This window comes from Planococcus citri, chromosome 5 (assembly GCF_950023065.1).
Source record: "Planococcus citri chromosome 5, ihPlaCitr1.1, whole genome shotgun sequence".
NCBI classification, from domain to species: domain Eukaryota; kingdom Metazoa; phylum Arthropoda; class Insecta; order Hemiptera; family Pseudococcidae; genus Planococcus; species Planococcus citri.
In genome coordinates this window covers 20311311-20324607 of record NC_088681.1, presented here as the reverse complement: position 1 = coordinate 20324607, position 13297 = coordinate 20311311, and the positions used below count along the sequence as shown (strand labels likewise).

The 13297-nt window shown below is 34.8% G+C and overlaps 1 protein-coding gene across 7 annotated transcripts in view; it reads right to left on the bottom strand.

Annotated features, from left to right (window-relative positions):
- Positions 1-379: 379 nt before the first annotated feature.
- The window catches only part of Mical (Molecule interacting with CasL), a 146300-nt gene continuing 133382 nt past the window's right edge, over positions 380-13297 (bottom strand). For 5 of the 7 annotated variants that reach the window (XM_065366133.1, XM_065366138.1, XM_065366135.1 and 2 more), the window contains 8 exons: positions 10212-10333; positions 6486-9239; positions 6194-6388; positions 3154-3192; positions 2013-2163; positions 1808-1916; positions 1607-1716; positions 380-1526 (listed from right to left, as the gene is read on the bottom strand). In XM_065366133.1, coding sequence (XP_065222205.1) covers positions 1381-1526; positions 1607-1716; positions 1808-1916; positions 2013-2163; positions 3154-3192; positions 6194-6388; positions 6486-9239; positions 10212-10333 — 3626 coding nt within the window. In that variant the 3' untranslated portion in view covers positions 380-1380. Of the gene's footprint in view, positions 1527-1606; positions 1717-1807; positions 1917-2012; positions 2164-3153; positions 3193-6193; positions 6389-6485; positions 9240-10211; positions 10334-13297 lie in introns of those variants that run through there. The other 2 variants (XM_065366137.1, XM_065366140.1) reach the window with 2 other exon arrangements.

The following is a 13297-nucleotide window of genomic DNA, read 5'->3' as shown; positions in this document are numbered from 1 at the left end:
TATGTTTACAAACGGTACTATGTCCAAAAAAAATATTGATAAGAAATTCATGGTACTTATCTAGTACAGTTTGGAAACGTAGAAGTGGTGACTTTATGCTAGATGGATTATCAATCTAAGGGAAATTCAATAGAATGGTTATTTTCGCCATTAATTAAACCAATATTTCTAGAAGCAATCGTCATTTCAAGCCTTGATTAAGGCTCCTTTTCCGAAATTTTCCCCTTTGAGAGCGTTCCACTGCTCTAAATAAACATTTAATAAACGTACATATTCTCATCCATAACCAAACACGAGCAATTTTCACAAATAAAATTCATCCATTTCCACTATTTCATTCCCTCAATACTCCATTTATCTACCAAAAAAATAATAAAAATCGAATTAAAAATATATAATTAAACATCGATACATCATCATTCATAACATAGTATTAAAATTTGTCTTTGAAATTATCACGTTCCAAAAATATTTTAAAACAGTATAATAAAATCTACATAGTACACATCGTGCAATACTAACCAGTTCTTTCCAAAAGAAAGTAATAATAACGTAACCATCAGAGTAGAAATAAAAAGTATGCATGACCCGTCAGGTTAATTCATCTATATACACGCTTATAAATTGGCACTCACACAAACGAACAATAAAGAGAAAAAAAATCACCACGTACAAGGAACCTCTTTTAAAAAAATCACTCCTCGTACAAGTACCTACAATAATATTATAAAATACGTACGTAGGTACAACAATTTCCCTAAAGTAAAAGCCAACTACATGAGAAAAAGAATCGAGGAAACAAAAATAGGTATAAGTATAGGTATTCGGTATAGCTTAATTTATGAAAAAAAAAATCGAATAAACCACAAAATAACAAAGCGTACAAACATCTACATCGAAAACAGTCATAGTCAATGAAAAATAAAAACTTGTTATCACATATATCACACCATATACACGAACGAAAGAAAAAAAAAGAGTTAAAAATTCAATAAGCTTAGAAATACACAATCATGATACATAAACATTTAAAGTATATGTAATTGTTTCAGGATTAAAAATTATTCACAATTAGGCTCAATGTATAGGACAGAAGGAGGAAGAAGTAAAAGGCCATGGGTGTATTGGGTCGACTATTAAGGTGATATTTTCCCCTTGAACTCAATACAGATTGACTAGAGTTTTGAAGTAATTAAAATCCCTGATGGAAAAAAAACCTAGTCGACTCGATACGTAAGTATAAATTTTTCAATTCAAAAAAAAAGATTGTTCGTTTTCAAATAATAAAAAAAATTACGACTGGAATAGATACCTAATATTTTACAACAACAAAAAAAAAAGTCATCTAAATAAAATAAAATATAAAAATCTTCGCTTCGATCAATTATTCAGTCTTGAATACGGATCTTCCGTTTCAATTTCTTTAGCTTTTAATAATAATTTTTGTTCAAATTTACGTAACTCGTTGCGTTCTCGGATCATATCCAGTAACTCTTGCATTAATTCGTATTCGCTTTCTGAACTTTCTGTAAAATAAAACAAACCAATTAGAATAAAAAAAGTCACCAAAAAATGAAAATTAAGTATTGGAAAAATTAATACGAACGATTCTTATTTCTTAAAGCTTTCTCTACGTTGACACCTTTGTACTCTAATTCTTTCTGTTTAACCTCGATTTCTTCCAATTGACGTTGGATCTCTTGAGCCATCCGTAATCTATGCCCCCAAAAAAAACACCAAAATTACTCATCTGTTAGATTATAAATTAATATTCGCTAATAAAATTCTGACTCTTGCATCGTTATACCTTTTTTGATTCTCACGCCTCGTCTTACGATGACTAGATCTCAATTTGGAAGCGTTAATAGCGGCATTGTCATCTTTACTTTCTATACTAGTCACCGAAATATTTTCATCTAAAAAAACGACCTCTTTGGTTAGTACGAATTAGTCCTCCACCAATTTACCCAAGTTTTTATTGGTTATGTTCGAATGACTCCCCCAGAACAAACCTGATTTCTCTCGAGCCGGAGTATAGCAAACTGGAGAAGGTGGTCTAGGAGGTGTTTGATCCATTTCCGCTGATCTCTTGATTAGATCGCAATCGCTGATGTATTTAGTCTGCAGCGTTGTCGGCGTATCATCGCTGGCTAAATTTTTCTCCTGTCAAATACAAAAGTATAAAGGTGAGATTAATTACTCGTATGAGAAAATAGGTGAGATAATTTACACAAAGCTGAAGAGACGAGATAATAAGGGTGCCGACGACTAAAATATTGGTATTGATGCTGCTGACAATAGCTGCGTACAGATTATTTACCAGATAATTGAATAAATATTGTAGATAATATTAAAACACAACACAACTCGAAAGGATTTCAAAACAACTACAGACAACGTTAATTAAAAAATGAAGCAAAATTTCAACCAAAAAAAAAAGGGTTCTAACTTTAACTACCAGGTTGGAAAATGAAAAATCTTTGATAGGTAAGTTCAAATTTTTAAAAAACTATCAAATTCAAGTTGCCAAAGTTGGTATAACTGAAATTATTCGAAAATCAATTCATGGATCAAAAGATAGATTTGCAATTAAATAATAAAAAATAAAAAAAAACAGAACATATAAATAGCATAACACACCTTAACCAAATTCTTGAAAAGCAAAAAGTATATAGCAATATTAATCAATTTGGCAACACTGTAATTTGTTGAAATTGCATTTCATCAATTGAAAAACTCGAAAAAAAATCACTATAACGTCACAAGGTATAAAATTTTACACAAAACTGGCTCAAATAATCTAGAAGAATTAACGATACATTTAGAAAATTGAGCTACAAAGCTGAAATTTTTGATACACTGGTCAGGCTTTTACTGCCCTGATCAAGGATCTGAGGTGTTTGGTCCCGTCCGGAGTGAGTTTTCCCCTAAATGGATCAGACACTTCAGATCCTTGATCAGAGCATAAAATTGGACCAGTGTATCAAAATGCAGCTTTCTAACTGAACGTTTCAAATGACCCCCTTTTTTCTGCTAATTCTACTAGAGTAAAATTGAAAGGTTTCTTTTTTTAAAAAAAAAAAAGGAGAAGGTTTTTTTGAAAAAGCAGACGCTAATACAGCAAACAAGCTAAATTCAAAACGTAAGTCTTACGTTGTGTTCCAAAATTAAGGTAAAAATGTCATCGGCCGACTGAAAACAAAATTAGTAAAGAAAAAAAATTAACCTCGTACGAAACATGGACGAGTAGGTAATATTTTCATTCGAACGGAAATCTCCTTTCAATTTGCACAAATCGATACCGTGTGTTCTAATTTAATATCAATAATATCAATGCTGAAATTCACATTTAAATGGGGGGGGGGGGATTGATTGAAAATTATGTCTTATTTCGAAAAAAGTGAATGATTAGGGTGAGGCGGGGAGGGCGGAGATGTATTGAGTCTCCGAATTTAAAAAGTGGGTCGATATTCGAACTCAGTGATCTCTATTCAATAGAATTCGACATATTACACCACATTTTCATAATTTTTGAAAGAAATAAAAATTATTGGGCAAAGAAGGACATTAAGGAGGGTCGAATACAAAAAAGTAATTTAATATTTGAACTCAGCGCCCTTGAAACCCCAATAAACGACATGTCGCTCGATTTTTCAATTTTTCGACGGTTTGTTCATGTTTAGGGGCGAGAGGGGGCTCAGAGGGATCAGATCGAAAAAATAAGTCTATATTTGAACTCAGCGTCTTCAAATCAGTAACAATCGATATGTCACTTGATTTTGATTTTTTTTTCCAAAATTTCGTTCTGAATTGAGGGCCTTGTGCCCCCTGAGGGTAGTCAAGAAGTCAAGATCAAGGAGGGTCGAATACAAAAAATTAATTTAATATTTGAACTCAGCACACTCGAAACCCCAACAAACGACATGTCACTCAATTTTTCAATTTTTTGACGGTTTGTTCATGTTTAGGGGCGGGGAGGGGGACTCAGAGGGATCAGATCGAAAAAATAAGTCTATATTTGAATTCCGCGCCTTCAAATTAGTAACAATCGATATGTCACTTCATTTTTGAATTTTTTTCTAAAAATTGTTCTAAATTGAGGGCCTTATGCCCCCTAAGAGCAGTCAAGATCAAGGAGGGTCGAATACAAAAAAGTAATTTAATATTTGAACTCAGCACCCTCGAAACCCCAACAAACGACATGTCACTCGATTTTTCAATTTTTTGACGGTTTGTTCATGTTTGGGGACGGGGAGGGGGGCTCAGAGGGATCAGATCGAAAAAATAAGTCTATATTTGAACTCAGCGCCTTCAAATCAGTAACAATCGATATGTCACTTGATTTTGATTTTTTTTCTCCAAAATTTCGTTCTAAATTGAGGGCCTTGTGCCCCCCAACGGGTGTCAAGATCATGCAAGTTCAAATTTGAGTTTTTCAAATTTCAAGTACTGGTTCCGAAGCTTCAATTTTTTCTTTCAAACTACCAGTAAAATCAATCTTGAGAAATGGGGTTTGAAAATTTGGCGAAAATTACGAGCAACCCCCTCCCCCCTCTTTCATCCCGGAGGATCAGGACGGAAATTTAGGGGGCGGGGGAGAGAAGGAGGAGGGAGTAATTTTACAAATCGATTACCAAAATTCATCAAGAAAAATTGGAACGAAATGATGAATTATCGACTCTAAAATTGCAAATGGATCGTTCACGAACGATTAATTTTGATTCCAAGCAACGAATCAGTTCATTCGTGAAAGATGAAATCACCAATCAACTCGTATTTTAAATTTTGTTCATATAATCCTGAATAGTGAAATATTATTCATTTCAGGGACTCATCATGAATTTATTAGATTACGAAGCAAATCGTTCGCGAACTCTGAATCATTTTAACATGAAAAGTACCTATTGATTTGGACATTTTTAATTCATTTGCAAACCATTGTCATTCGTCAAATTGGCACACGACTTTTAAATTAATTCCTGAAAAAAGAAGTTTTCCAAAATAGGAGCTCAGAGACTGGAAATGAATCATTTGCGAACGATTCTTGAACGATCAAGCTCGAACGACTCGATTTGGACTATTTCTTTAGTAAACGATACATCACTTTTACATTTTGAATTTTACGTAAAGTAAAACATTCGCGATGAATCATTCATAATTGAATCGTTCGCGAACGATTGCATAACTCCCAGTCTAGAAAATGATTATTTGTCAATGAATCATCATTCACGAAGAGTAAAATCTACAAATCATATGAATTCGATAAAAAAAAGCATCGGAATTTAGAGTCAAGACAGCACAGCAAATCAAATCATTCGCGACCGATGAATCGATTTTGAAAATTTCAATTCATTCGCAAACTCTCACCGATTGGTTAATCTTTTAAAATTCATTCATAACTTTTAAAAATGATTTTACAACTTCAACTATCCAGACTTGAGAAATTCAAACTGAATCATTCGCGAACGATAACGATATGAATCCAAGATAGAATCAACCGCTCGTTTTGGTTTTGGACTGTTTCGTTCGCAAACGAGAAACGACAGATCGTTTTAAATTTAGTACTGAACGTTCATGATGAATCATCATTCGCGAACGACTAATAATTTGAAATGAATCGTTTGCTAATGATTCTTTATGAATCCGGGTAAGTAATTTTCGAGCAAAACTTTCAAATTCAAAAGCAGGAGTTATTTTATAGGATTTTTTTGAAAGCTTTTCAGGATCTTGAAAACAGTGCTTCTCAGAATTTCATCCTTTCACTAATTTTCAATAAAAAGTGCAAGATTTTAGAGCCAAATGGGAAACTTTTCCAGTAGGTACCTAGTACCTACCTCTGTGTTTTTATTCATTCAAAATTGAAAAAAAAACTTTGGGTCCTTACAAAAAAAATTTCATACTTCAGAAATTTAGAAAAAAAATCAAAAAATGATAAATGAAGCTCTGTAGTTGAAAATTTAGTTGGGGGATTTTTTTTTGTGAATCTAGAACCGTAGATCAAAAATTATGAACTCAAGCTCCCACACGTACAGACACAAGCTCACCATTTTCTCTTGGTTTTTCCTTCAAAATTGAATCATTTCAACATTGATATCATTCAAATCAATAGAACACACGGTATACTCGACACCTTCCATTAAAAAACCATAAAAGTTATTAATTAATTCAAATAAAAATGGAAAAAAATCAATACCTTAGATCTTTCCTTGCTCATCAAGGCGATTTTGAACTTGAGTTTGTTCAGACTAGAAGCGGACGGTGTCTCTTTTATAGGAGCTGCTTTGGTAGGTGACTTCTTGGTGAAGAAATCGGATACAGCTTGGATGATACTTTTCCGGCGATCTTTATCTTTAGCCATTTTACTCCTCGGCGATATCGACTGCCCATCCTGAAATCAATTCCAAAAAAAAAAAACAATAAATAATTAAATATCCTCCTCATACTTCCATTTACTGAAAGAAAAAACTCTCATCTTTACAACTCACATTATTATTTTTACAGTCAGCATCCATGATAGCGTTTTGCAACGCATCCAGCACATTCGGTGTACCTTTCTCTTCGAGAAACTCGTTCGACTTTGGATAATCGTAATAGGCACTTTGGACGGCTTTTCTAGCAGCTATTTTCTGCTTCAGTAACTTAAGCTTGTCTTCCGGACTAAGCCCTAGTTCCGAATCACTCATCAGTCTAGCTCTGGTTCGAGCCTGTTGCCTGATCGACTCCGTAGACTTCAGGATCTCCATTCGTGCGGTCGACGGAAGCACCGGAGTGAGCAGCTTATCACCTACATCATTCAGTGCTTTTCTGATATCCGGTAACGAGAAAGATTCGGCGTATTTGCCTTCCGATTGTAGAGACTGTTCGCTAGCTTTTTTACTCAGATTTAACGACGAATAGGGAATATTTTCTTTGAAATCGTCACCGTCTCTGATGGGATCGTTTTCGACAATGATGTTATCGCGAACACGACTGGTACTCACGGCGGCCATATCTTCATCTTTTTTATCATCCGGTCTGCTTAGCAGAGAGTTCTGGGAACTCGAACTGTACGGGCTAAGGGACGAACGCGAGTTACGTTTGGATTTCCGATCTTGTAAAGATTTACCTTCGGATTGCAATTTACTCATGACCATTTCGTGGATCAGGTTTTTCTGTTTGGATCGTTCTTTCGAAAGCTGTTCTAGTTTTTGACTCGGTCCTTGCGGTTCTTGAGGTGGTTCGGGTAATTCGACCGGAGCTGGGGGAGTGATTTGCTGCGACGGACCGGGTTCGGTCGGCGATCTGACGGATTTATTTCTTTGTTTCCTTATGTCGATGGAATCTTTAACGTTGCCGAAAGGAGAAATGCGATCTTGAAAGCGATGAACGAAGTTATCAAATTCTTCGCTAGGGCTCGGTCTCTGGAGGGAATTGTTATTGATATTATCGTCGAATATCCTAACGGTGATGTCTTGATCGCTGGTACTCGTTCTGGACGTGCTGTAATCGCTAAAGGACGGATAATTCGAATTGACGGCTTCGGCCAGCGGTGTCTTAGCTTCGTCTTCACTGGTAACGTACTCGATGTATCCGCTATTCTTCAAGAACATCGGATTAGCTGCTTCGGCCGTCTCGCTGAGATCGTCGTCTTCACCCGTATCCATGAACTCGATATCCATATCGTCCAGATTAGCCAGCATTAGCGAGGTCGGTTTCGAAGGCCCGGATTCCGAAGGTCTACCGCACACGTGGACGAATTCATCTCTCAGCTCGGATTTCAACGATTTAGCATTAGCGTCGCGATTCGAGCGTTTTTTCTGCGGTTTCTGGTGACGTCTGTAAGTGATGTTAGACGTACCCAAGATCAAATCGTCGAAATTCTCCGATACGGCGCAGTCTTCATCGCGAGCCCAGTCCGATAGCTCGGTTTCGGTGAACACAGCCAGCGTGTTATCGTCTCCCTGGCACGACGTCGGCGTCGAAGGACTGCTTTTATCGCTGAACGAGTTCTTATCGCTCGTCTTCTTCGCATCGTTCGAGATGAATAGCTCGGCCGGAGTCGAGACGTGTTTCAGGATCTGCGCTTCTTTGTCTTTCGAGTCGACAGGCATCGCCATGATTTTACTAGGCGAGCTTTCCTTACTTCCGGTCACGTCTTTTCGTTTGCATTCCACCGGCGGAGGAGAAGGTGTAGGGGTAACGTTCACATTCGCACTGTCTTCGGTACTGGAGGCAGCATTGTCGCCCAATTCGCTATTCTTCTCGACATCTGCGTCGCTTGGTAACAATTCGCCTTGCGAATTATGTATTTCGACTTTTGGCAACGAGATTTGAGCATTGGTATTATGGTAACTGCGTTCTTCGTCTTCTTCGCCAGCCGACGAGTCGTCCGAAGTCGACGTCGTCGTGTCCTTCTGCGGAGCCTGATTCTGATGCTTCTTTCTAGGCAGATCCGGTACCACAATCGATGTCTCGAATACCGGACTAGGTTCCCTGCGAACCTCCACAGGCTGCTCCTTGGTCACGATCTCATCAACGTTGGTATTCTTCGCCGGATCGCAAACATGTTTGAAATCATCCAATCCGGTGAGCTCTTTGGATTTACGCAGATTCGTCGACGACGTAGGAGACAGCGTAGGTGACCTTTTCAGCATACTCGAACCGTCCAAGAAAGCCTGCATCGAAACGCTCGGCTCCGGAGCCGGATTCAGCAACTTCTGGTGTTCGGAGATCTGATCAACGAGTGATTTAAACTTCGTATCGAGTACAGAAGTGGAGCCTGATTTTTTCACAGTGTTTGTTGTCGAATCGCCCAACAAGTATTTCTTTTTCAATTCGAGAGAGATTTTCGAAGCAACTCCCTCCGTTGATTGGGTTCTATTGAGGTAATAATCGCCTCGATTCGGGTTCACGAATGGTAACCTGGGTCTGGTCACTTCGGTCGCCGATCCGGATCCGTTCACTACCGTCGTCTGCTGCTTGGACGAAGAATCGTCTTTTATCTGTGGTACGCTTTTCTCGGCTACGTTTTTACTGATAATTTGTATTTTTTGAACCTCTTCTAGATGACCTTTTCGAGTTGGTAGGCTTTCGCTGATGACGATGTCCGGTATTTCCGATTTTATCACCGTGCTGTGATTTCGCTCGAATTCCGAATCGGTTGAGATTTCGGTGGCTGAGTTTTCATCCGAGTCGCTATCGTCATCTTCGTCGCTGTCGTCTTCGTCCCCTGAAGACGTGTATTCGCCGTCAGAAGCAACCTAAGGATGAAAAAAAAACCATTGTAAATTATTTATCGTAGAAAAGTACGCTAATTTAAGGTACGGAGAGGTGACTTTATGGGAAAAAATCAACGACCTTTGTAAAATTTAAATTAGGTAAAGCTCGTGCAACACGAAAGTGTTATCGGACGAGATCATACTCGATGAACTCAACGTAAAGGCACACTCGAGTGACTTCGTTCTTCAAAAAAAAAAACAACTCAAAAAACGTGCAAAACCATGCTGATGCTCGATTAGTAAATCAATTTTTTAGAAGCACCCTATACTTAATAGCCTAGATTAAGTTTCGTGTTAAATATAAATAAGAACCCCACATTGCTAATTTTGTTTAGCATTCGTAATGTTAGTTGGATTTCGAGACAGATGGTAAATATGGGCAATGTATAAGCTCGAAACACAACGACAAAAAAGAAAACAACCAAAGAAACACTCCCGACGAAGTTTGTTTACCTGTATGTGTTAAAATTCGTTCTTCAATAACGATTATCTCTCAAAATTGAACTCGTGTCATAATCCTCCCGCCAAATTATCGTAAATCGTACAAACCAGCCTCAAATTACACGTATAATAAAAAAAAATTAAACTAAAAAATCAAGTAGGTATCACGAAGAAAGAAGGAGAAACAAAACGCTCTAACCAAAAAAAAATATAAAAAATAACGCCTCATATAATTATGTTAATAAAAATTAGACCACTACGAAAAAAAAAATGAAAAGAAAATTATAAACGTATGAAAGTGAAAAAGAAGAGAAAAATCTTGGCAGGATGAACGCATTCAATTCAGTACAAAACTTGGACGCATTCGACCAAAATGTATCACATAACGATGCATTCTTTTTTACTGCGGTTTTTCTTTTTATCGTTCAAAGGTCGAATGACACTTTTGACCGAAGAGATAGAAACAGAGTCGGAAGAGAGATGCGACGAGTCAACGGTACTAGTATACTTCACCTCGGTATCCGATCCGGAATCCGAAGCGTTCTGACGTTCCGGTACTTTGAGGCGGACTCCTTTCATACGCATTTCTCTCACTTTGGCTTCTTCTTCGCCGGTGGCCGTGTCGCTCTCTTCGTCTGTAAAATAAATACGAGATTAGTGTTTTTCATTAATTATATTTCAATACTTTTAATAAAAATGTTTACAACTTTTTCAATGCATGATTTTTATGTACCAAGATCCTTTCTGTCGAAAATTCCGATCGTAATTCAAAAATTTTTAGAGATAATAAATTCTCGAACCCTCGCATTTAAATGTATTTGTATGTAGTTTACTTTCATAAAGTTTGAACTTCCAATTTTGAACAACTTTTATAAAATATCTAAACCTTTAAAAACTCTGCCGATTTTGATGATTTTGGCAATATTTTTTAAAAACCGTTTTAAATTATTTGTCGTAGTAAATTTGCAAAATTGAAGCATTTCTGCAACACTTTCAGGAACAACAAAATTATTTTTAAAATGCAATTTTAAAAACTTCAACTTTTTGGATTATTTGCTCTTTCTTTAAAAAAAAATTCAATCAATATTTTAAAAACGTTGTCGATTTTAATGACGTTATTTTGCAGAAAATTCATTAGCACTGTTTTTCATTATTGCCATTGCAAATTTACAAAATTCAGTCATTTTTGCAACATTTTGAAGAATTTTCTTCTAATAAAAATACAATAATTTTGCAACTTTCAGGCAAACTGAACGTTTGGGAAATTTTTCCACTTTTTTGAACATTTTTTCAGATATTTTGAGGATTTTAAAAATTTTGTTCAACAAATTCAACTGTTGAATTGAAATTTTAAAAAAATTTAAAAAAATTATTTCTGAACTGTATTTTCTTAATTTCAACACATTTTCGAATTGTTTTTGATCGCTCCTCTCAAAAATTTAATAACTTCTGCAATTTTATCAATATGGTTTTCATTTATTGAAATTTTAACGATTTGTGAATTTTGTTTGAAAAATTTTCTTCTATATTTTGAAACTTTTTCATTAAATACGATATAAAATTAAAAACTCTGGATATTTGCAATGAGTTTTTCAACTGTTTTTATTGCCACAACAAATTTAAAATGTTGAACTTTTTTACAACATTTTCAAGAATTTTCGTGAAAAAAAATAGGTAAACTTTGATGCAATTTTCAAACTAATTCAACTTTAAAGTATTATTTCACATTTTTGAAGATTTTTAATGAATATTTTGAGCCTTTTTCCAACTTTCTTCAAATTTTTCTGTTGAATTAAAAAAAAAAGATTTTAAACTGTGTTTTTAACATTTTAATACATTTTTGAAGTGTTTTTGCTCAAGTTTTTCAAAAATTTAATGACTTACAATTTTGTCAAAAAGTTTTTATTTTTCTTAAATTTTAATGATTTTTCCACTTATGTTCCAGCAAAACTTCAATTTAATCAATTTTCTTCCCAAATTCGAACAATTTTTACAAAATATCTGTACTTAATTTTAAAAAATGTGCAGATTTTAAAGATTTTTGCAATAATTCTTTGAGACTGTTTTTATCGTCGTTACAAATTTGAAAAATTGATTCTTTTTCACACTACTTACTTTCAAAAAAATTATTTCTTTTTCCAAAAATTGTCTCAAAGTCTCGCTTTTTTGCCAGAAATTGCCAGAAAGCTCATTTTTATGGTAAAATTGCCAAAGTTTTGCTTTTTGCCAAAAATGGTAAAATATTTTACCGGATTAAAAAATGATAAAAAGTTTTGCTCTTCAGCAAAATGGTTAAAATTTGTCGTTTTTCAAGTACAAAAAAAAAGAAAAAAAACTCCAAAAAGCCTCACATTTTTTAAAAATTGTCCAAAAGTATTGTTTCTTGCCAGAAAAGTGCAACTTTTTCACAATCTTCAAACAATACATCACCTTCTTGAGATTTTTATTTTCAGCAAATATTTCGAGATTTTTTCAATGCTTTTTGCCAAAGTTTTTCATTATTATTTTTGAATTTATTTTACGGAACTTCACAAAAATTTAAAAGCTTTATGAGCAATTTCCTGTAAAATCTCCAGATATTCCCCTACTTGAATCTGCAATTCTCAAAAATTCAGCCCTTTTTATGTCTTTTTGAAGGAAAAAAAATTACAATATTTTACCAATTGTTTTCAACTTTTGAAGATGCGATAATTTTCGAATACTTTTTGCAGATTTTTCAAGTCGGCCATTTTCAATGAGTTTTAGAACATGTACAATTTTTTTTAATTTTCTCGATCGAATTATTTTTCGGCAACTCTTAATAAAACTTTTGAAAACTTTAAAAGATTATTCGTCTCTTTTTACACAATTTTGAAAAGTCCATCATAATGCATGAAAATTTTTTAAAAGAATTTCGAAGCATTTTAGATCAAATTTCATCCATTTTTGCAAAATTTTATAATTTTTGCAACACAATCGCGAAATTTAGAATTTTGCTTTGCAAACGATTTTTGTGAAATTTCAATGATTTTTCCATTGGAAATTCTCGGTATTTCTTCAACAAACTTCTACATTTCATACTTATTTTTGAATAAGTACCACACTTTTGAAAAATTCAACGATTATATAAATTTATTATTTAAATAACATTTCAACGATTTTAGGAGAACATTCAAGGGCAATATTCATAAGAACTTTTTCTGACAAAATTTAAAAAATTTTTACAACATTTTCAGGAAACTTTTTTTCACAACATTTCAGAAATGTTCAAGATTTTGAATGATTTTTAGAACACAACCAATGGCTATTTTTCCAAACAATTTTTCCATAAAATTTTTTGCAATGTTTCTGAAGGACTTGATATGGTGAGATATGGCCTGAATAGCTTAGTAGGTATTCTAATAATGACCTATATACGGAGCTGGAAGCTAGGTAATGTGATAGCTATTTATAGATGCGTTCATGTACCAAGTATGTACCTCCGTACAACTTGGTATTGAAACGCATCTTCACTTAGTTTCGGTAACTCGAGCTCGCTGGAGCTAGGTCAAAGAAAGCGTACTTTCGCAGATGTATAGGAGGGCTAGGGCAACGTAGCCCCCCTATTTTCCTGATTTCGC